Genomic DNA, 24,141 nt, shown 5'->3' with positions numbered 1-24,141 from the left:
GTGTCTGTATATAAAGATAGAGATTAATATTGAGCATCTTTTTTGAAGTAAAAGAGGAAAAATACAAACTCTTAAAGTATGAAAATACAAAAAGTACCTCTGAAGTTAATTTTTACTCTCTGTTTCTTGAGCAAAAATCCTCAAATTTGTGTTATTTGTTATACCTTTTAGTTTTTTTTAACTCAGCCCACAGGCATGATTGTCTCTTATGCTGTACATAAAGTATGATCTACGACAGGGGATTTTAAGTTACCTCTGTATAACCCTCAGTGTTCGGAGTGCCTACCATTTTAATAAGTGGATCAGTGCACGTGTTTTTGAGCACTGAAGTGTGGATTCAAGTGTTTGTTAAGTCTCAGCAGCTCCTGGAAGCATCCCTGACCTACACAGAAAGCCGAGTCTAAACATTCAGCGGGTTCTTTCATCTCTCTCTACATCCGGCCTTTTTTTAAGCTCTTCATCTCCCCCTGGTGCTGAGGAAAAGACGTGATTATGGATGCAAAACATAAGGTGACCCACATACCTCCAGTCACAATGCTCTATTTCCCAAATCTTTGGTTTTCTGGTTTGTCTGTCAGCCCTGAGAAAAAGGAGAAAGATTTCTTTATTGTGGGAAAAGATGCTGGGACTTATTAACATCTAGATGATAAATACAAACATGAAGGTTGCTGTGACTGCTCTTTATTAGATGTCAAACACAGGTTAACTTGCATGTGAGAATCCAGAATTATTACGGGAATCCACCAGTTTGGGGACTTTTCTGAGAGAACTTGTTTTTGCTTGAAACATGTGGGAACGTTGGACAACCGATGAGAGGACCCAGACCTCTCGATCAAAGCAGCGTGCGTCTCTGAATGAGAGTTTTTCCATTTAAGGTTGTAGCAGACTGACTGGTCGAGGATGCCAAGCTCTCACTGCTTGTCTTGGCACACCAGAGCAGCTGGTCTGAAGTGGACCATCATTAACAACCCTTTTATATTTTGCCTCTCTCTTTTAAATTTGTCTTTTTTCCTCATATTTTAGCTCTTATGTATGCTGTCATCTGCTCTTCACTGTGATTTATGTCTTCTTGTACAAATGTCTGTAGTCCAGATGCCCCTAGAGGGATTAACAGTCAACTGCATGTGTTTTAGGCATGTTAGGGTGCTAAGGTTTTATCACAGTGCCCGATGTCGGTGGGGGGGTCAAGCTTAACACATGTCGACATGTATGTTTATGGCTCAGCCAAGGTCAAGCTCGATAGCATTTCTTTTGTCAGGGCCTTTTCACCCCGATATGCCTGGCGTCCACCAGCAGTTTTCAGGCTTTTGGGTCATTCAGAGCACCACCATGTGGCTCATCGTACCCCAGGCCATGCTAACTCTTCATATCCATTCCTTAATCCTCCCTAAAGTCGTGGACTTTGCTATTTTTTTTAAACTGATTTCCCATGCCCCTGGTACTATGAAAGGACATCCAGAGCGCGACAAGGGTTGTGCCAATCCTCCTTCCAGCCCAATGGTGCCCTCAGGTGGGCTAACTTGCCATTACACACCTTACTTTCCTCAGTTTAGTCCCAAACATGCCAAATAGTACTGCACAGTGCTGTACGTACCCATTTTTAAATCAGTTTTTATGCCGGAATACATCCCTTTGTATCTATTAGTATTACTCACCTGTAATTTTCTGTTTTGTTTTGTTTTTTTTTTTTTTGTTTTTTTTTTTTTGCATTACAAAAAAAAATTTTTTTGCACTTAAACCAAAACAAGAAAGGTTACGTTCCCCCCCAAAAAAATTACAATTTTCATTAAATTATATTAGAAACATGAGTTGTTTTTTTTGTTTTTTTTTTTTTTGCCAAAACGGGAACAGAAAGGGTTACCATCCCTAGAATTAAACAATATTTGATATTCATGATCAGGTCTGATATTGCTTCAAAAATAATGCAAACTCTTCTGGGTTATTTCTATTATTTATAGTATTTTCACTGTCAAATGTGTATGGCATCCATTTTTGGCCACTTACACTTTGAGTGTAATAATTTATAAATTCTGAACATTTTAAGAAATAACAATGCATAAAAATCTAAGTTGTGGCACATTACTAACATATTCAAGGCTGTGATAATCACATACAAGTTAATTAAATGTGCTTGTTGCATTTAAAAAATATGTGTTTTGTTTTTTATTAAAAAATGATTGATTTTTGTAAAAATAATGCAAAATAAGCTAGATAAAACTATAAATGTATAGAATGTTTTGCTGTGTATGCATTTTTTAACCATGTGAGGATTTAAAGTAACTATCCTTTAATTACAAGTCTTACTTGATGGATTTTGCTTTTTTCCCAGTAACTTTGTTATAACTTGAGAAAATAATTACAGGATAAGGTGTAGATTCACTGCCGCAGACGTAGCCGTACTGAAAATAAACATACACAATATTTGCCTCTACTACTTGCATAATACACGGCATTGACTAATGTTTTATAATTTTATATTTAAACGAGTGCAACAAATATATAAATCATAAAGTACGGAAATAAAACATGGGAAACAACAACTTTGTTAGTGTGATTATGATTCTTTCATAATTCTTTTTTATTTCCATATATATTTAATGTCCGTGGGAAACAAGAAACTGGCTTTTAAAACTTAAATGCAAATGGGCGTTGCATGTCAGTCACTTACACCCAAAGCATTCACGTGCTTCTCGGGTGCTCGGAATTCCTACTTTCAAGTGGTCATGCATAGGGAACTACATTGACGCTTGAAAAAGTATGTCTAATAATATATCGTTAAGCTCAAGCTAGGTCACTTTACTCGGATATCAACTGAAATTCGCAGCCTAATAACATCTTACCGATAATGAATGCATACATCCTTAGATAAACGTATGTGAAATGTTAAATTACTTACTTCACATCAAATAAATAGTTTCTGACGTCAGTTATATGTGTCTAGACACCATAACGTGAATTTTTCTTGATGGATAAAGTAGTTATCAATGTTTTCAACAACTATTACTGGCCATTCTCGTTCGAAACAGACATAAGATTATGTTTTTATACATTTTCCGATTATTTAGAAGGCACATGAATCTATGCGTGGTGGTAAACGTCAGTCGGGCTTTCATTGACAGTGTTTTTGTCCAATGAGAAGTTAGTATGAGACTTGTGCACACTGTAACCCCTCATTTTCGACCAATCGGGGAAGAGTTTAACAGATCGTGACCAATCACAACAAAGAGGCGGGTTTTTTTCCAAGAAGCGCGAACGGTTAAGGAGCATACCGTCAGCTACTCGAAAATGGCGAATATTAGATAGTTTTTCATGGACATTTGGATAAATTTAACTACTTAGTAAGCTCTGTTCTTATTTTTCGCTGGCCGCTCCAGTTTCAACGACACCGAGTGCTAACATTAAGTTTCGATACTCGTTATTACGTAAACTTGTGTCCCGGTAGCAACTGTAGCATGCTAGCTGAATAGCATAGTAACCTGAATTGAGGGTAGCAGCTGTAAATGGCGTCTCTATGCACACAAACAGTGAGGTACTTATAGAACAAAGTTTGTTAAAGTGGCGTCAGCGGACCTGGATACGTTCAGTCTAGCTTGTCCTGCGTTAATGGATTGACATTTTACATTGGAATTGAAGGTATGGCTTTAATGCTTCACAACTTGGTTTTTGTTATTGATGTAGATAACGGAGATCAATATTCAGGCGATCAGTTGGAAACAAGGAATCATTTATTGAAACGAGGGATATTACAAATTCTGCTGCACTTCAGCTGCAAATACGGATTAGACAAAGTCAGATGGGGCTACAAATTCTTTCAGTCCAAGACTAGTCGCAATGGTCTCATATCAAGAGGGTCAGACTTCAAGGAGCTCCGCCACAAAACTTTCGAGGATTTTGAAATCGAGTTTGAAGCCAAGTTTGACGCGAAGGATAAACCTTACCCGTCTCAACAGAAGCATCAGTCCAGCCAGTCTGCTTCGGTTCAAAATGCACTCAAAGAAACCCTCCTGGACTTCCAGTGGGACAGACCAGACATCACATCCCCTACTAAACTGTCCCTGAGGCCCAGGAAGTCCAGCCGTACTGGGAGGTCCAGTGTCTCGCAGGAGGATGATATCTCAAACAATGGGAATAATCTTGTGTTTGTTGTCTCTGAGTGTCCACGCTCCCGGACTCATCTTGTGGACTATCTGTCTTTGGGAAAACAAGACTTTAATGCAGATGTGACTGAGCTGATCCTACCTAAAGGCCTCCGTGACATGCTGGTGCAGAAACAGGTCGTGCTGCACTGGATTGACAGTAGATCACATGTACAGGTGAGTACAAATAAAGTTATAACTTGACACAAAAATCCCAGCTTTTTATTATCTTGTCTGTGTAGCAATTTGATAATCTGAGACAGTTTGAATGTGCTCTATTAATAAACCTGACCTTATGTCCCAGTTTGTGGTTTAAAACCCTCACATTTAAATGTTCTTCCTCTCCACACTTTTGGTAACCCATTGTTGAATGATACCCAATTTGAGAACAAAATTCTACTTTTATAATGACATTAAATCAGGTAAGAAAGTTTTCTCTATTAAAACAAAGTTGTGAAGCAGATAAGATCATTAGTCAATCAATATTTGGGATGCACATTATTGGATTTTTACAGATATTTGCTGTGCCCATATTCAGAAATAATTTTAGTTGTTAATGAAATATAAATGTAGTTTAGGCCTAACACTTCAGTAAGAACGCTCTCTGAAGTTTAAGGAATGAGGATGAACAAATAAAAAGTCTTGAGCGACATAGGCCTCCTGGTCCTGCCTAAAACTCCATCAAAACTTTGTCATACATTCAAACAAGATTTATAGATGATTTTGGCCAATACTTACAGCCAGTACAAGGCTTATTGATGTCAGCAGAATTGCTTATGTCTTACCCATGCTGATAATATCATGCATCCCTAATAAATGCATCATGACTAGTATTGATATGTTGATATGGGACTACAGCAGATGCATGTGATGTATGTTTTACAGTTTGTTTCAAATTTGAATTTTGGCAATCTTTAAATCATATTTGGTGGTGTTTCTCCACTTGTTGTCCCTCAGGACCCACCACCAACTCCTCGTTGACAAATTGTGACCCAAATTTCTGATACTTGTCACCAATCAGATTTATTTGATTAATAAAAGTACAGTTTGGCCCTCTGACAGTGCGAAACATGTGACAAACAACTATGTTTTAGGAGAGTTTCATCAAATTTTTGGTACATATTTTTAACTCCAGACATATTTGCGACCCACTGAAAAGAGCTCCATGGCCAACTTGTGGGTCCTGACTAGGGAAGGGGCAATTAATCGAAAATTGGATTAAATCGCAACATGGCCTCCTGCAATTTTCAAATTGTAGAAGTTGCATTATTTTTTAAACCTGAAATTTGTGTCAAAATACCAGTTTAAAATTTTTGGTGCAGAGATATTATGCATTACATATCATGCAATCATTCAAGTGCCATTTTTTTGGGGGGGGGGGGGTTAGTTTACAAAAAATCCTACTTTCACCTTTTTTTTTTTTTTTTCTGATTTAATATCAGGATGACGTAAACATGATCACTTCCTTCAATACGCTACGCTACGCTAAAGAATGAAGAATGAATGGAAGGATGGGTGAGTGAGTGAATGAATCAGGGCGGGGGTGGGTGAGGGGGGTTTGGGATAAGGAGTGACACGGGAACATTATGATGTTTATAAAAGGACAGTAAGTGGACGTAGGACTAGAAAAGCTTCTGCTTCTTCCTACTCCTGTTTCGGACTCATGAAAACTTTGTGGGATGGACTATGAATTGTTTTATCATTGCTTGTTTGTTGTCTGAAATAAATAAATAAATTAACAATCATTCAGGTCCAGTATGCAATACAAGTCAAAATCATCACAATGAAGTATTTTTTCAAAACTGTTCAGCGCTAGTTCAATCTAATATTGTATTGGTTGTAATATAGAATCATTTATTGCTTGTACTTGTCAGAAAACAAATAAAATGAGAAACTTATGGAATAATCCCATATCAAATCATTAATCGCACTACTGGGGGAAAAAATCACAATTGGATTATTTTCCAAAGTCGTTCAGCCCTAGTCCCAACCCACCAGTTAAGATCCACTGGTTTGTAGTGCATATAATGCTGACTGCAACTCAAATGTTGTCATCAACAGTTTGTCCAACAAGCTGGGCTCGTATTTTATATTTTGCCATTCTCTCATTACATACAGTAGAAAACCACAGCTGAGCAGACAGCTGCCTACCAGAACTGGATGACAATACAGGATCATGTTTTTTTTCTAGTTGTCTAAAGAAGTGCTCTGTGTAGATTTGAAAAGTTTTATCATTAAACAAGCCCTGTAAAAATATATCTTTCATATCAACTTGAAATTCAGCTGCTATGTTGATTTTGAATCTGCAAAGCTCCAAATGAGGGAAAAAATGTGGGGGAAAAAAATTTACATTTATTTTCATTGCTGCAGCAGAGCTTCAGATATTTGCAGATTTAGTTCAAAGTTGCATTTTGGAAATTTTGGGTGACTGACACCATGGCATTAAGGCTGTGCATCTTCTCTTATCTCATAGTTCAATACAAATATTGTGCCAAAGATTTGATTCAATATGATGTCACAGTGCATCATGACTGTTTGCATCCTCAATTTTCCATCTTATTTCATGTAACTTCTTTTTATCAATGAAGACAAGCAACCTTTTTAGTATTTTAAAGGTTCTGGAATCTCAACATAAAAATGTTTTACATTGTAAACCAAAATAAACAAGTTATGTAGGTCCAGTTATGGCAGTAAAATATACAACCAATGCTGGTATTCAGTAATGGATAATTTTCCGCCGTACATCTGCATCATACATAGTAGAATGTTCTGTTATTACCTTTGATTTGTAACTTGCCTGAGCAATTTGGCAGTTTTTTTAAACAATAGTCACTGTATTTTGAACCCACCATTTCCCAGATGTCCAGAGAAAGATAACAGAAACAGGACTGGTTTCTTTAGGAATATAATATAAGTTGGTAGTTTAAAAACAACAATCCATCAGCACAACTTGAAGTTTTGAACTGCAGACAAAGCAGCTGTTAAAACACATCATTCTGTTTGACAGTTGTATGTAATTTGATCTTCGTGTTATTGCAGATCACGAGCAGTGAGGATCACCTCGGCTCTGACAAACTTTCTGAGGTCTTAGCTCAGGCAGGTGGAAGAGTGATCCCTGTGGTTGCACTGCTGAACCTCTGCTGTGCTCAAAATCCAAACTCAAGCTTCAGGAGTGACACTTTTACATTCAAGTCAAGCATCGGATACCTGCTGTCTTCTGAAAGGCTCTACCGCCTGGCGTTTCCTGTCGTTGGAGGTGTTCTGCTTTGGAAGCAAGGTTGGTATAATAAAGACTAATGCCCTCTACCTCTTATGGTCTAACTGAGTCGAATTGGACTTTGTGTGTTTCGCTCCTCTTCAGAACCTCTAGTTGACACTTTTGATCCTTTTTGTTTGATCTGTACTTCCTGTACACTGTACATCTGTGCTGCCTTTAGAAGTTTGTCTGCAAATATTTACCCATTTATTAGAAAACACAAACAAAAATGCAGATAAAGGAACAAGGGCTTCGATTTCTTGCTTTATAAATCAGACTGTGAGACCTAGATGTTAAGATGAACCTAACGCATAATTAAGAAAGGCTGCATCAAATTAAAATGTTAATGGAGATTGACAAAGGACTGCCCTACTGATATCTTTCTTTTGTTTTTCCCTTCACCTAACCAGGTGATGTCTCACAGAGCTGTGGCATCATGGTTGAACCAGTGTCTCGCAGACAGAGACTTCTCCCAGAGTCTGTGGAGGTGAGTCTGAAAGGAGTGCTGCAGGGCTGGGAGGCCTCGTCTCTGACTCAGACCTCTACAGAGTCGTGGGTGCTTCAGTGCTCTGGGAGCGAGGACCAAGAAGCTGCAACCCTCCAGCATCTTCTGATGGAACTGTCTGTTCACAGCCTGCATATGGTGAGAAGCAATAGCACCAGTAAACAATACCTGAACAAATCTGCAACAGCTAAAGAGGGGGCAATATGTATTTGTTATTCTTCTGGAAATACTTATTTTGTGTTTCATAAGTGTGTCTAATGTTTGTATATGTTATGTCACCCTTTCTGATGTGCTAACTGGAAATTGAAAGTAACTAAATGAACCTGTTTTGGGTGTTCACAAGGTCATTTTCTTTGTTGCTGGGCTATTAAAATGGATATAATTTAATAGCTATCAATGAAATGGATCCCCAATTTTTTTATTGATTATTGTCTTTTGACAAAATAGTAGATAGTCCTTGAAATATAAACCATTCATCAAATAGCTGCATCTTAAAAAAACATCCTGTGATTGATTATCCTAATTCCTGTGTCTATTTATTGATTGACTGGTCAGCCTTTTCTCTCGTCTTTCACTGTCCCTGCAGCTCTCTGAGGTAAAGGACTGCGGCCTGGTAAGCTCGGCTGTCCTCTCCCCCTTGTCGCCCTCCACGGCCCTGCTCACTGTTCTCCAGTCTGAAATCACGCAGCACAAAGCATTTCCAACTGCTGAAAACATCACCACTGCTACAGCTGAAACCTCGACTGAACTACCAGAAGTTGTGAGCAGTGTTCTGGGAGTCGTGTACGACATCATGGAGGAGGACGGTGACGGTGTGGATGGTATGGAGAGATTAATAATGTTCATTATAAAATATGTCATACCACCAAAATGAAGGTTGTGTTTTTGAAAAGTATGAAGATGTCTTGTAGTAGAAGTACACTGTTCTCCAATTAAGTTTAACTTGAACAGGACAGTGTAATTTCAGATTCATACATCTCTTTTGAGTGTTTTTAACCATTTTTATCCATGTATTCTTAATTGATCCAACAAATGTTTGAGGCAGTAAAACTCCTTAATCTTTTTGATGGCAGTTTTGTGGATTTTTTTTTTTAATCTCAGACGCGTCCAGGAATCATCAGGTTCCTGAATGGGCTCAGCAGGAAATCAACCACAGGCCACTTAGGACAGGCGTGTTTGAGAGCTGGTTCCCTCAGTCTGACCAGGCAGGAGTGAGCCCCCATTTAATGGAGTCAATGAGGTAAAGAGATAGGATTAAACAGAAAAAATGTTGTTTGAAAAGTGGTAAAATTGCTTGGAACCTTTCATTTTTTATTTTTAAATAAACTGAGTAAATTGATCAGTCGGATATTTGAAATCATGACCCATTTCAATATGATTTTGACTTCAGATAGTTTGTTTAAAATAAATGTTTAAAGTCCTAATTTAAAGGTAACATGTGACTTTGTAATTCCACATTTTAATGAGATTCATGCAAAAACAAACCACTAAGGGAAAGAGCTGTCAGTTGTAATAATTGGTGTTTGCAGCAGCCAGGAATTTCTGATTCCTGTTAGAAATAATATAAACTTAAACATCAGTTGTGCCAGAAATGTGACATTTGATCCTTGTGTCTGCCTTGCTTTTGATGTTCAGGTTGCTGCATGCAGTACCAGAGCAGAAAGAAGAAGAGTTGTCATCCATCCTGCAGCAGGAGCTGCTCAGTGGTTTGGCTGAATTATATCAAACGTCCAAGGGCACAGATGACAAGAGGGGCAAGAAACGTAAGAACTTTAAGAAGTTGGAAGGAAATCATTTCGATTCCTGTCAGGGTTTTTAAGTCTAATTTAAAGTTTGAAAAAAAAATGGATCTTTTTCTGTATTTGATCTGCAGGTGGCACCCAGCGCACACCAGTGAAACAGAAGATGAAGACCATGAGCCGCTCTCTGCAGATGCTTAATGTTGCTCGGCTGAATGTAAAAGCTCAGAAAAACCAGACTGAGAGTGAGCCGCCAGGGCCCGAGGGCAGGGGACCAGAGAGGCAAAGGAAGAGACGGTCAAGTGACAGGAAGAAAACTGCAGGAGCAAAAACCATCAGTAAGTGCCACTGTTAGAACTTCACATAAGTCATATTCTACAAAGACAAGGAATACATGTATTAACGATTATCCTGCAGTTGGAATCCCATTGTGTAGTTTAATTACCATCTGTTATAACCATTCAGACTTGTTATGCAATCATGCTAGTTACAGGTATGGTGGTTGAATTCTCAGCCAATCGGAACTTTGATAGTTGTAAAGTGCCGACCCACAGCAAGCAAGCAGTTTGTCCAGACTCATGGTGCTCACCTCTGACTGTCATTTGTTGTCTTTAATAGAGGAGCCTTTTTATTCAAACCAGCACCCCTTAAGCTTTATTTACTGTGCTGTTATGCATCTTTGCAAGGTTGATGCACATTTTTAATCACCTTATGGTGAGTGCAGTGTGTGATGGTAGCATCTGCACATGTGATCATGAAGCAGCATTGCTTTTGGAGGAGGTTTTGGTAGAATCTGCTCCATAAAATAGCAGCTGGTATACTGGTATATTGTCCACATTAGAATATACATTACAGCCCACTTTGAAGCTAAACAAAGACAGGTAGTAGATTGTTGTCTTGTACACTAGATTTTATGGTAAATAACTCCACTTTTGATGTTCAAGCCAACCAAGTAATGTGTCATCTCCCTTTGCCAGGTTTTACCAGTGAAGAAGAGCTTCTATCACATCTGAAATCCAGCTATGAGAAGACTGTGGCAGAGAGAGACTCGTCCCTCCTCACTGGTGTCCAGCAGCTCTTGTTTGCTGTGAAAACCTTTCTTGGGACAGAATCAGACCTGAAGGTGAGACTAGTGATGGGTTTAAATGTGTTTACAATTTAACATCTGATCTACTGTCGTTTAACATCAGACTTCCTTTTATGGAAGGAATGGTTGCAGATTTGTAGATCATCAAATGCTGGAGTTTAATCTGTCAGAAGGTTTTTAAGTTGCTTGATTGTTGTGCGATTTACATGGCCACAGAAGGTCAAAATCTCCACGACTTTGATGTGAGGTGTAGAAACTTTCTATCAGGACAGTGAAAGTATTGAGTGCTAAATCACTGAAGTTCAGTTTTTCAATGTTTGTGTGATTTTTTTTTTAAATTGTCTTTGCAGGAAAAGAACTCCCAGTTTATCCAGCAGCATCTCCTGAAGACTGGCAAATCAATCAGACAGCAGTATGGCGCAGCAGGAGATGTTGACAGTAAAGTCAGAGAGTAAGTGCTTGTTTTTGACCCTTTTATTTTATTATTTCTAAAGTTAGTTTACGTATAACCCTTCTGAGACCAGCCAGTTAATCACGACAGCGTGGTTATATTTTCTGTAGCCCAGGTTAAAATCTGTACTTCTATGTACTTCTGTGTTGGTCTATTTGGTTATAACCATTTCTTCTGGATTAAATGATGTTATTTTATTCTTAAATTGGGTCAGTTTTATGAAAGTATCAGTAATACCTGCTTTGTCCTCTAGGTGTCAGCTTCAAGCGTTGTTGAGGCTGGAGTTGTGCAAGCTTTTCTCTCCAGAGCAGTCAGACTCTTTGGATTCTGATCAAATGGCAGAGGAGGTAATGCTCTTTATATCAACTTCTTTTGATGCTTTTGTTTTTATTTTAATTTTATGGTAAAATAAAGAATAAATGTTGTGGCCACAGAGAATGTGGTTTTCTCAAAAAGTTAGAGTGGGTGCATTTTATCTTCCTCTGTTTGTAGTTGAGCTTTAATTTGGACCAGTGGTACCCAAACTTTTTCTGCTTGGTCCTCCTTTTGCAGATGAAACTATTTTCAGGACCCCCTACCCCTCACTGGACAAATCAACATGAAAAAACTTGTAAACATATGACAAACGTAACGCCAGTCACAAGTTTTGCCAACAAATCCCTATTTCTTTTATTCACCTCAGTAATCCCATCAAAATTTCAACAACCATCACCTTAAACAGAGTTTTAAAACTCAGTCTCTGAAGATGAACAATCTCTTGAAAATAAAAACATAGTGAACAAGATTCAAGATTTATACTCCCAAGTCCTGCAGTAGTTTCAGTTACTACTGTGGGCGGGTTTTGTGCTACAGATCTTCTCCAGTCTGGGTTGCAGTTGTCAGACCAACACTGTCAGTTCATTGTCAGTGTCCAGCTTTGGTCTGGATTTTTCTTTGTTCAGGTAACAGCAGAAAAACTGGTCTCACGCAGGTAGGATCTTGTAGAATAGAGGTGTGTTTAGGACTCAGGTTTAGGACTAGCAGTGGGTTTTACCACACCAGTCCAAAATGCAAACAATCTCAAGGACTTGAACTGCAACCGCACCTTTGAATCTGAGGTGAGACCAATGAGCTGCTCCTTTGCTTCAGTAGTGGAGTCATCAGCTGGTGTTTCTTAGTCTTGCTGCACCCCCCATAGGGGGTCCCAAGTCCCACTTTCAGAACCACTGTTTTGGACAAAGACTATGGGCAAAAGCATCACAGTTTTGAAGATGAAAGGCCATATTTACCAACATGCATGTCTTAAGTACCACAGAATTCTAAGTAGCTCCAGATTAGGGACCCAGGTCCACATCAGAGTCCACTGGACCCATGAGTGGGGTTCATTTGAGTGTGATGTATCAAACCAGAGCACATGCTCAGATCTGCTTGTCCTGTTGCATTTGTGCGGACCCATTTCATCCTCTTGGCTGCACAGTAGATATGGAGGCGGAAAGAGGGTCGTTGGCATCTTGAAAATGTTTAAACAATTGCTGTAGCCTGCAGGGTGGGCTCCTTGATCTCACAAAGCATAAACAAATGTCAAAGCGAGTAGATGCCATGCTTCTCATTTCCTTCTTTTTGGCGGATTTGCAAACCAATTAAGCTACCTTTAAGTCAGTTGTTTGTTTTATTTTGACCTCAGATTGTGAAAAAGAGCAAAATTAATAAGCAATTTTAAACTCTTCAATTTTTCAGGTGGCTGAAATGCTCCGGATAATCTCTCTAACAAAAGATCCTGTGTGCATGACGAGATTCCTTCAAGATGAGGTCCTTCCAGGGTAAGTGTTTGGCTTTGTGTATTTCTCAAGAGGAATGCAAGGTTCCATATCAACAACCATGTCTTGGATTTCTTGTCGTGTTTTTGTTAAACAAAGAACCGATAAAAGTTATCAAGATAAATTATTTTGAAATACAGTAGACGGAAGAAAACTATTTATTACCAAACCTAATGACATTTAAGGAGTTGAGTTGCCTCAGAGATATCAGAAATTTACTGTGAGATAATTCTGAGTTTGCTCTACAATCTTCTTTCAATGCTATGACTCTTGATTGTTTTTTGCACACAGTCTTGGTGCATCATAGCTTTACTTTAAATGATCTAAGTATTTATCGCTCTGTCTGTTGTCCGTCTGCATTGTGGCAGGTTCCTGACTGCTGTGCCCAGAGTTCTCGCAGACATCTACCACAGTCTGGGCACACAGCTCCCCGAGGCATTGGTGGCTGTTCTTCCTGCAGACTTCTTCAGCGACGAGTCAGTCGCCAAAGACAGCGTTTCTCCATCAGCCTCCTCACCTCCTCTCTCCACGCACAGCCGGGCTTCAGATGGCCCAGAGCACTTGCAGGAGCTAAGAAATCGTTCAGCCAACAAGAGGAGGTGAAGGGACTCCTCATGTGTCCTTCAGACTCAGGATATGGACTATCAGAAAGTTTGGGGGGCTGAATAGTAGTTTTCTAGTAAAATCGTGACAGATGTTTTTTAGAGTCATGAAATTTGGGAGTTTTTCATTTTTGTTCTGTTTCTCTTTAGAAGTGGGATGCTGACTCGCCATCGCAGCATGACTGAATCATCACAGAGTCTTCGCCAAATAGAGATGCCTAAAAAGACCACAAGAGCTGTAAGCTGATGGGCATACATAAATATTCACTAATGATAACTATATTGAACTACTATGAAACTGTCATCTACTGTCTCTATAAAATCTCAGCTAGTTTGGCTCTAACCTGCCTAAAGAATCAAAAAGTGCATCATTTCTGTTTTTGTCTAATTTCTCAAACGCTAACTGTGAGCTAAAGACAATAGCAGATACATTTCCAGGGTTATTTTAACTGCTTTATCTGGTTTACTTCACCTGTTTTTATTTTGTTTATCAGTCCAAATCAAAGACGTTTGTTGCTTTGGAGAAACCTGTCGCAGAACCACAACCTCAGAAACAAGAAACACAAGGTATGTTCATTTTTAATTTGATCACATCATTCACATATTTCTAACAGCATAGGTCCTTGTCATGGGTATTTTTTTATGTCTTAAGTTGTTGATGTAACCAGTTAAAATTCTCCTTCAGAGTAAAAAGAAGAACAAATCTAACAACAGCTGAAGATACTTTGGTTCTAAAAGATCCAAAATTCTCCACCAACCACTTTTACAAATAATCTCAGTACAGTACATCATCTGTAGTTTTTGCAATAAGTGGTTAAATATGCTGCTTTTGGCAGTAATGAGGCATTCTTCCTTACTTTTGTAAAGCTGGTTCTGTTTTTTTAAATCTCATGAAGAAGTTGGCATCACATTCTTTCCATCCTGAAGGGGGGGCTGTTTAGTAGTCTTATGGTACACTATATGGACAAAAGTATTTGGCCACACCTATTAATTATTGAATTCAGGCCTTCAATCAGACCCATTGCCACAGGGATTATAAGATTAAGCACCTAGACATGCAGTCTCTTTTTGCAAACATTTGTGGTACTAAATGAGTCGTACTGATGAGCTTAGTGGCTTCAAGTGTGGTACTGTGATGGATGCCACCTTTGCAATTAAACGGCTAGTGAAATTTCATCCCTGCTGGATATTCCAAAGTCAATTGTAAGTGATATTATCAGAAAGTGGAAGCGTTTCGGAACAACAACAACTCAGCCACAAAGCGGAACACAAATCACAGAGCGGGCTCAACAACTTCATAGCAACAGTTTGGGGAAAGCCCTTTTCTGTTCCAACATGACTATGCTCCAGTGCACAAAGTAAGGACTATGTAGACATGGTTTCATGAGTTCAGTGTGGAATAAGATTTTGAGCCAGGTCTTCTGGTCCAACATTAGTGCCTGACATCATGAATGCTCTACAGAATGAATGGGCACAAATTCCCATAGAAACACTCCAAAATCTTGTGAAAAGCCTTCCAAGAAGAGAGGGGGCTGTTATAGCTTCAAAAAGGGGACAAACTCCATATTAAAGTACATGTATTTGAATTTGAATTTGGATAGCTCAGACTGCATACAGAGGCGGTCTGGGATGTATAAAACGCATCGCATGCAAAATGTAAAGAGAGCTTGCAGCATGTTGTAGCAGAAGTCCTAAATACAGACTATTATCTGATCACTCACAGAGGTGACAAAGGTGAGAAGAAACCTGTTCAACCAAGAGATCCTGTCCCCATCAAAGAAAGCCAAGCTGCCAAGAAGCCAGTCTGTGTCTGCTGTGGAAGGACTGAAACGTAAAAGATCTTATGAATCTGAAGGTAAACTCAGTCATTACTGCAAATTTACAGAAAGAAACGGCTTCAAATCTTTGAATAAAAGCTGATGTTTTATCTTCAAAAATGAAAGAATCTTTAACGCAAGTATCCTTGGTACTTTTGTAATCAGCTGGATTGACGTTTTTATTTGAGACAGGACTATGACCAAAGAATCATCCAGTAGTTAATCTAAATGGACAATCTTCCTTTTCAGAGAGACACAAGCTTCTAACAAAGTCCGTGTGTGAAACCCCACACCACAAGCAGGTGTCTAGTCGTCTCCTTTACCGACAGCGCATGGGAAGGTGAGTCTTTTGCACCTAAAGCTTCTTGGTAGAGATAAATCTAAGTTTTTTCTTCCATCACTCATAAAGATTTTTTGTCATGTTTGTGACTTTTTTCCTCTCCATAGGAGATCTGCCCCGACTGAAGAGTGCATTGTAGAAGAGTCCCCAGTGAAGCCTGCAGAAGGTATCACACTGTTTTTTGTTCTTTAAATATAAAAACATTGTAAGAATCTGTTGTGGCACCTATAAATGCTTCGTAGTCTTCTGTTATATTTAAAGGGTAGGTATTAAAAGCTTGAGCTTCAGCTGACACATTTATGATTAGCTTGATTCCTCACTGTATTTTATCTTTAGCCTGAATTTGTGCTTGTCTTATAGGGACTGATTTTTAATGCTGTTCAAATAAATTACTTGTACTACTAGCAACCTTTTTTGCACATGAAAAACAGTTGTCATGTCTTTATCCTTTTTCCCTTTAATGTTATCAGACCTCAGAAGGAGCCCGAGGATCAAGAATTTTGCCAGACGACACTCTAACATCTTCTATTCAAGCTCTCAGCCTCGCTCTCGAAACCTGGAAAGAGCGCTCTCTGCGTCACAGCTCACGCTCAGCGACAGCAAAATCAGCGATCTTAACATTAAAAGTGTCCGCTCTCCCATGCGTCTTCTGTTTGGTGCTGCGATATCTCCGAGCCGGACTTCTGAGCTGTCACGTGCAACCAGGTCCACCAGGTCACGGCTGTTCACGGACTCAAGTGTCTTTGAGGTGAGTACACATGGCGTGTGTCAGTATCAGTTCATGCTTAAGATGTTTTAAACCTGAAAGTTACGCTTTACCAAAGACATTTTGATGTTTTACCAAATCATTTATAACAGCTGGATTAATGATGCGTTCCATTTAACTTGGACGTCAGAGCTGGTAATGATGTTGCACCCGAGTTGAATACGCTCTATTTTCTACAAGCTCGTAACTGGAGGTAATGGGGGTTTCTCCAACTTACGAGTCGGAGGACAGGGTGCATTTTTGATGACGTCTACTCTGAATGTCTAAATTACGAGGACAAATTGAACACACCATTACTTGAACTATAAATATGAAGTTAACTGATATTCTGTTTTACTGATTAATCTTTGATTAAGTTACACATTTATCTTTTATTTTGTACGAGTAGATATTGTTTTGGTTCACATAGTTGTGCTGCATGCTTTTTCAAAGAGATGTTTTGTACTAATTGTTAAGTAAACATTTAAAGGTATCCATTAAACTACACTGTCTGTCTGGGGTGCCAGATAGCCCATGCACCAGGTCTGGTCCATCAGTGTCTGCATGGATCCTAGTCCTAATTTTTCTCAATTAAATTTGTCATAGTTTTATGCAAAGAGAAGAATGCTCGGTTCTTTCCTGTAGCCCAGTGACTCACAAGCTTGTGTAGATAATTTAAATGTATAAAGGACTCTTGACAGGAGAGGAATAACCCAGTGTTTCTTTTTTCAAGGAGCAACAAAATCATCTTTGCTGCTTCTTTTTTTCTTCACAGAATTTGACCGTTTGCCTAGTACTTCAAAATCTAGAAATGAAAGGAAAACACATCAGACTCTGCAGTGTTTGAGTTTGTGACAGTTCTTATTAGCTACGGATCTGAAAAATGTATCCAAAATAAAGGACTCATAAAGACCTTTACTGCCTGATGCTGTTTGGTGTATTTCTCCCCCCTTTCTCCTCAAATTTCCAGTCATTCTGCCTGTCAAAAAATGTCAAAATGGAAAATACAGGCCAAAAGCCCCAAAATAATGTTAGAATATAATTTTAATGACACAGTTACACAAAACAACTTAGTTTCTTTGAGCACTGACCAACTAACATTGGTCCAGCGTGGATAAAAAGAGCAACAGATCTTTCAAAGCTGAAATAATAGAATGAATGAATAATTGAATGAGTCGTGCAATCATAACACTCATATGCTTATTTTTTTGTTTTAGAGTCCAAATAAAACACCTACAAAGTCACCTGCTAAACGTATGAGAGTCAACCATGGGACTCCAACAACTCCAAAGACCCCTCGAACCACAGGGATCCCCAACACACCTCCTTCCACCAGGTTGTGTGTTTCCTCTGTGGCTGAGAGCCCTGTGGCAGGCAGCTCTGGCATGTCTCTGAGAGGAAGTCCGTTCAGATCTCCAGCCACAAAGGCTTTAGTGGTGGAGACGCCAACTAAGCAAAGCCCCTTAAGGAGTCCACTGAAGGGCATCCTCAGGACTCCGGTCAAAGCTTTGGTCGACTCCTCTGGATTACTCTGTAGCCCAGTGTCAAAGACTCCCAAGAAGAGCGTCACATGGTCTCCTTCCCCTCGAAAATCTAAATTGGTCGAGAGCAGTGGTCTTTTCAAGGTGCCGGAGTCTCCACGTTTTGCAGCCCGCACCTCTCCCAGACTGATGAACACACCTGACAAGTTCAAGAGTCCAGTCAGGAGCACAAACACCAAGAGAGACATCTTCAAGACCCCAGAAAAGACTCTCAATGTGGTCTTAGAAAGACTGTCTGAAAAGACCATTCTTGATGTTTCACCACTGGCAAAGACAACAGCCACATCACCCACAATGCCTCCTCCACAATCCACACCTCCTCTAGACCGCAACCTTTCGCCCAAACCCAACACAAGAAGTCAAACTAAGACCCCTAGTCCCACTTACCAAATGACAACTCGCTCTGGACGAACTCCAGTCAAAAGTCCAGGCATTGAATCTCCATGTAAGCTGCTCTCTACACCACCGAGAGATACCACTGTTCCAGAAGAAACGGATCCGTCTCCTGTAAAATCCCTGACAAGAAAACGGTCTGGTCAAGGTGCTAGAGCCACTAGACGTAACTCAAGATCCAATTCTGGTGAGGATATACCTGTTGCTTTGATTACAAAGTCTTCAGATGACTGTGAACCTGTGGAAAAGAATGTGCAGTCAGATCTGAAAGAGGAGAAACTTGCTGAATCTTCCCAAACGTCAGAAACTGACACCAGCTCTCATTCAGACTCACAGCAGCCCGACTCATCACGATTTAACTCCGTATCCACAGATGATGATAGCCTGGATATTGTAGATGCAGCAGTTGTGAAGACTCAGTTTAGTGGAGGTCTGAAGATGAATATTAGCTTTTCTCGTAAGCCGTCAAAGTCAGGTGAAGATTTTCTGGCTGGTACAATTTCTCCTAAAGCACGCTTGCTTAACCAAGGCACACCTGGACGGAGCTATGGCTTCAGGCAAACTCCTGACCGCCAACAGAGAGAGGCTGCTGCTCGCTTGGGTTATGGCAACGATTCTCCTCGATTTTCAACCCCAAGAGGTCCTGCGAAAGGTAGTCGACACAAGGGTACGAGCACTCCAACTCCTCTGACTTATCAAGTAGAAATGGAGATGCAAACATCGGGAATTCCCAAACTCAAATTCAAACGTACAGACTCCATGAATGCAGGAGATATGGCCTCAAATGGAGCTCAGAGCCCTTTAGTTGTTGTGAAACCCTCTCAGATGGAAAGCCCTTTAGCTTTGTTTTCTAAGCACAGAGATCCTGGCTGTGTGTCACCATCTATCTGCACACATGTCACTCCAGCGAAGAGCACGCCTGGAAAAGGCGGGAGCGTCCAGACTTACATCTGTCAATCCTACACCCCCACACGCCATCCTGCAGGAACAGTGTCTCCTGTGGCTGTGCCAGATATCATCCCACTGACCCCTTCACCTCAGAGTGCAGGGAAAGTAACCCCAGACAACCTGAACAGCTGGCCTCGCAGGAAGAGAGCTCAGGTTGGAGTGTTTGGAGGTAAAGATCGATGTCTGAAGGGGGAGCCGCTGCTGGCAGAGCTGCTGGAGGAGGCTGAGCTGGGAGTGAGCAGACTGCAGGACATCGAGGACGCAGATGAGTCCTCAAAAGCTGATGTGTTAGCTTTGACTTCCAAACCTTCACCACCAGCTGCTGCAGATCCTCCTCTTTCTCCACTGGAGGACCTGTACTGGATAGAAAAGCTGGCACAAGAAGCTGACAGTGCTGATCGTCAGAGAGCAGAAGAAGTTATCTGGGGCACTGAAAGTGACGATGCAAAGTCAGGTACGTTGCGATTGAACTTGTGCCATAAAAGATTGTCTGTCAAGATAGAACACATTCAGCATCAGCCACAACTTCATACAGTCTATTCTGCTTTTGCAGAGTTCATTATTAGCCATAATGTCACAACCATCCAAGGTAGAGTTACTAAGAGCTACCTGAGTGTGAAATGATAACGTGTAGTCCTGTAGGAGACGAAATCCAACAGCTTTATAACCACCTCTCTGATTGCTGGAGTCGCCATAACCTGTGAATTTTGGCTATCAGCTGCTACTACTTTGTAGGGTTGGGTTTTTTTAATTTCTGTGCATATGAATTTAAATGAGTCTGCATGAAATTCTTTTAATTCCATTGTTTATTTTGTGCCTTTCAGTTGGACTAGTATAGGGTCACATTGGGTTGCATGGTACCAAAATAAAACAGCAAAGCCTGTAGAGGGCAGTCACTTTCCATATTTCCTTTTTTTTAATACTTTATTTAAATTTTCAGTTTAAAGCATGTAAAACAGAGAGTCTATTACAGGACAAAGAAGCAAACAAAAGACAATGAAAGGGAAAGGGCTGCCAGTATACAGAGTCACAAAGCATTTTAGAACCTGTGTCACAATGATAAAGCTTGACATGTTTGGTAAAATGACTTGAATGTGTGATGCCAAGCGAAAAAAAAAAGGTCTGCAGATTTAAAAAATATTGTGGTACAATGACAAGAATGGACCCCAAATTTTCTCAAATCTGTCTTTTGTGTTTCATATGTATAAGCGCAGTCTTCCCAGTTTAATGACTTTCAGTAAGTCCTTAATCCAGTGTGAGAAGATGGTGGTGAGGTAGACTTCCAGGAGAGGAGAATACGTTTTTAGCAACCACTGTTCCCAGGTGAAGAGCATTCTGCATGCACTGCAAAAACAGGGGGGCTTAATATAAGATAAAAACAGTAAATCTCAGAAGAAAGGTACTAAAAACTAGTGAAATTATCTGTCCGTGCAGCAAGATAATTTGACTTAAGATATCTTGAAATAAGATTGTTAGATCTAGAAAAAAGTAAGTTGGCAGAACCCTTCAACAGAGTTAGAATAAGCAGAAAATACTGGTTTAAGCTGAAATTGCTTAAAACTGAACTTCCTACAGCCTGAAAATAAGTGAACTATATTAAATATAAGCAAATCTATTTCTTTAATTTCTTGGTTTTAGCAAATTAAGCTGAAAAATTATGATAATTTAATAAAATATTGTCAAATTTAGTGGAAAAAATACTTAGTATTAGTAAAGTATGATTCAGCTGTGTTTTAAAACAAGTTGGTTCATCTTGAACCAAATCCATGTTAAAACTAAACCATAAAACTTAAAACCAGTCCATATTTTTAGACCATACATCTTAATGTTTCTACTGAAATCAGCCTATATAATTTCTTTCCAACGTTGTTTTAACATGTTCAGAGTCAGAAGTATTCTGCTCAATAAATTGCATTTTTTTATTGATGCTTTTTTTGGGATTCTTGAATCAAGCAACTTGAGTTTGTTACTTAATCTTGAGACAAGATCTATTTTGATGAAACTGTGGGTGAAGTAATGATGCTTATTTTAAGAGTTATTTACTTAACTTGAGGACTTCTAGACTAATTGAGACAAAAAAGATATGATCATGCTTGATTTAAGATTATACTGTAAAGTTACACAATCAAAATAAGAAATTAACTTTTAAAAAAAGATAAATTATCCAACACTTAATAATCTAAGTTTTTAAATCTTAGTAAGCACCAAATAATTTGCAGTGTGTCATAGGCCAGTCCCAGAGTCTCTGTGGAGCATCCCAGGATAGCCAAGCTGGGGTTGGGTCTTTGGAATAGGCCTTTGAGAAACACTTAAAAATTGACATCCAAGAATTACATGACTATCCATACTTCTAACTCAAAGTTGGAATTTGAATTTACTTTGTGCACAAACATTGAGACTTGGACCCTAACTGATCAACAAAAGTATAACTTTTTTAAATGTGGTCTTAAGGTTTAGTTACTCTGAAAAGTTATGGATAACAGAGAAAAGACTGAAACAGATTTTAATGTTTTTTTGTCAGAACATGAAAAAAGGTTTCTGTAGAAGTATCACAGATGCAAAGCTATGAGCATTTGATACTTTTTCTGATTTATCAAAATTAACGATTGAAAGTTAAAAAATTTAAAAAATTGAACTAGAGGTCGACTGCCTATGAGCCTGGCTGATTATTGAGGCTGATACTTGGCTTTGGCCCAATATCTGTACCTGCATTTTATGGTGATCAGTAAAGTTATTCTCAAATCAAAAAGCTCTCTGCTTTGGCTCCACTGCTACACTCTCCAAGGTCAAACCAAGCACCAGCCAATCAGTTTATTCCAAGCTGCCTTTGGCACAGTGAGCGTACAGCATCACGTCCTGTTTTCCCGCTGTTGCTCTTTGCTGTTCCGTGTGTTGGCAGAGCTCAGTTCAATAGTTTATTTTCTCTCTGTTTTTGATTGTGCACTTTTACTTTTTTAACATTAAGTCAGTTTTATTTGCAGTAATAAATGCACATCAATTTCAAATAACAGATATCGATCTTATGAGTTAGTAATTATTCCTACTGGTCCTGAAAAACTATATTTTTGACTGGATGACTGAAACATTAAATTTATGGGTATACAGTCTTTTCACTATTTTTCTTGACGTGGTTTATTTTAAATTGCATTATTGTAAAAAAAACCAAACATTTTTCTCACATTTTCTTTTGCCTTGACAGCGGCAACACCCCCCAGCTCTAAAGTGAGGAAGCCAGTGACAGCCAGTGGGATTTTAGCCCTCACTCACTCTCCGTTGTTGTTCAAGGGCAAAGCAGGCTCTGCTCATAAGAGAACGCCAAACTTTAAAGGTAAGTTTCTCTGACTTACTAGTATTTCTCTGAGGGTCTGACTTATATAGCTGATAACCAACTTTGCATGTCCCCTTTTTGATTGGCTTTAATTAGCATTAGTGGTTCCAGATACATACAGTGAAGGTTTCGTACACCCTAACTATGATCACCATTGTTTCTTTCACTTTGCAGATGAGGCCTCATCAGGGAAAGGGATGGAGGTTGATGGCGTGGAGCTCTCTCCCTTCAGCCAGCCAATCAGACGCTCAAACACAGGGAGGAACTACAGCAGGAAGAGACTGATCCACTGACCTCAAACCATCTGGCAACCAAAGCACAAGTATTGTCCATTCAGTGTGTTGCTGTGAAGCTGTCGATCTTTCTTTGCCTCATTTTCCTGGAGTGCTATTGACGGCACATGTGAAAAAAGTCTTTGAAGCACTGCTTTGAAAGGCTTTATGGAAGAACAGTGCCTCCTTCAGACTCCTCCACCAACTCTTTGACCCTGAACTTTTCTGTTTAGACCAGCTGATTTTGTTTTAGTCCGGATATTTCAAGATTAAAGGTGTGGCAATGAGTCAAAAAGTACAGAGGCCCTAAGAAGACATGCTTCATTTATTTTAATTTACTCCCTTTTTCTTTCAGTATTTCTACTGAGCTTCTTATTACCTGCATTCTTGTCTCAATAACGAAATGAATGAGTCAAGATCACAGAAAAACAGAGTAATAAAATAAATGGATGCACATCTGTTGAGGGCTTTCATACAAAGGCTGTGCTGTTTTGCCACAAAGGTTTAAAGCAGTCATTCATCTCAAGGATTTTATCATTTAAAGCCTTCCATGTGTGCATGGCTCCCTTCAAAGGGAAATGGTGGTATTATGTTTAATATGTCCTCAAACTTTTAATTAGCCTTTTAACAATCACGTCTGGAGTCTAAATTTGTTGATATAATTTTCATGTCTATTTATGAGTTTGTTTTTGTCATACGTTCGCTTTTAAAGTAAAAGGGAAGGTCTAACTGTTGAGTAATGCTGTAAATATCTTATGTTTCCAAAGTTTATGTAAATAAATGTACGTTTTCTGAATTATGTTCCTGAAAATGTTTCTTTTTGAATACCGACATTGTTGGGATTTGACCTGTTTTTTTAGACAAGGGAATAATGGGAAACTACTAGGTAACTCAAAGACACGATTCACCTTATTGTCAGTTATCTGTTTGGGTGTGGTAATTTGTTTTAATTGCAGGATTGCAAACCAAAGCTTCCATCTGTGCTTGGTACTTCTGACCTGTTCAGAGTTCGTCGCTATGAAAGAATACAACTCTTCATGCATGTAGGTTTTACATTAATGATTGCTGCATTCAGGATATTACATTTTTATTGTAGCTGATAAACCCTAAATCAAACCTACTGACTGATCCAATCAGGAAGTTTGATTTTATTGTTTCAACAGAACTGCAGGTCATTTTAGCTGT

At 39.2% G+C, this 24,141-nt stretch overlaps 1 protein-coding gene across 1 annotated transcript; it reads left to right on the top strand.

Annotated features, from left to right (window-relative positions):
* The first annotated feature begins 3,270 nt into the window (after positions 1-3,270).
* On the top strand, positions 3,271-23,751 carry ticrr (TopBP1-interacting, checkpoint, and replication regulator). Its single transcript, XM_041795930.1, has 21 exons — positions 3,271-4,313; positions 7,176-7,413; positions 7,803-8,035; positions 8,484-8,718; positions 8,999-9,137; positions 9,533-9,660; positions 9,771-9,974; positions 10,614-10,759; positions 11,074-11,174; positions 11,428-11,521; positions 12,891-12,973; positions 13,339-13,569; positions 13,723-13,810; positions 14,067-14,139; positions 15,296-15,427; positions 15,639-15,729; positions 15,837-15,895; positions 16,200-16,477; positions 17,692-19,810; positions 22,556-22,684; positions 22,859-23,751. The coding sequence occupies exons 1-21, from the start codon at positions 3,636-3,638 to the stop codon at positions 22,975-22,977; spliced, it is 5,598 nt and encodes a 1,865-aa protein (XP_041651864.1). The 5' UTR covers positions 3,271-3,635; the 3' UTR covers positions 22,978-23,751.
* Positions 23,752-24,141: the final 390 nt, after the last annotated feature.

Source organism: Cheilinus undulatus, linkage group 9, assembly GCF_018320785.1.
Source record: "Cheilinus undulatus linkage group 9, ASM1832078v1, whole genome shotgun sequence".
Classification (NCBI taxonomy): Eukaryota; Metazoa; Chordata; class Actinopteri; order Labriformes; family Labridae; genus Cheilinus; species Cheilinus undulatus.
The sequence above is the reverse complement of the archived record's forward strand: the minus strand, read 5'-3'. Positions and strand labels throughout refer to the sequence as shown.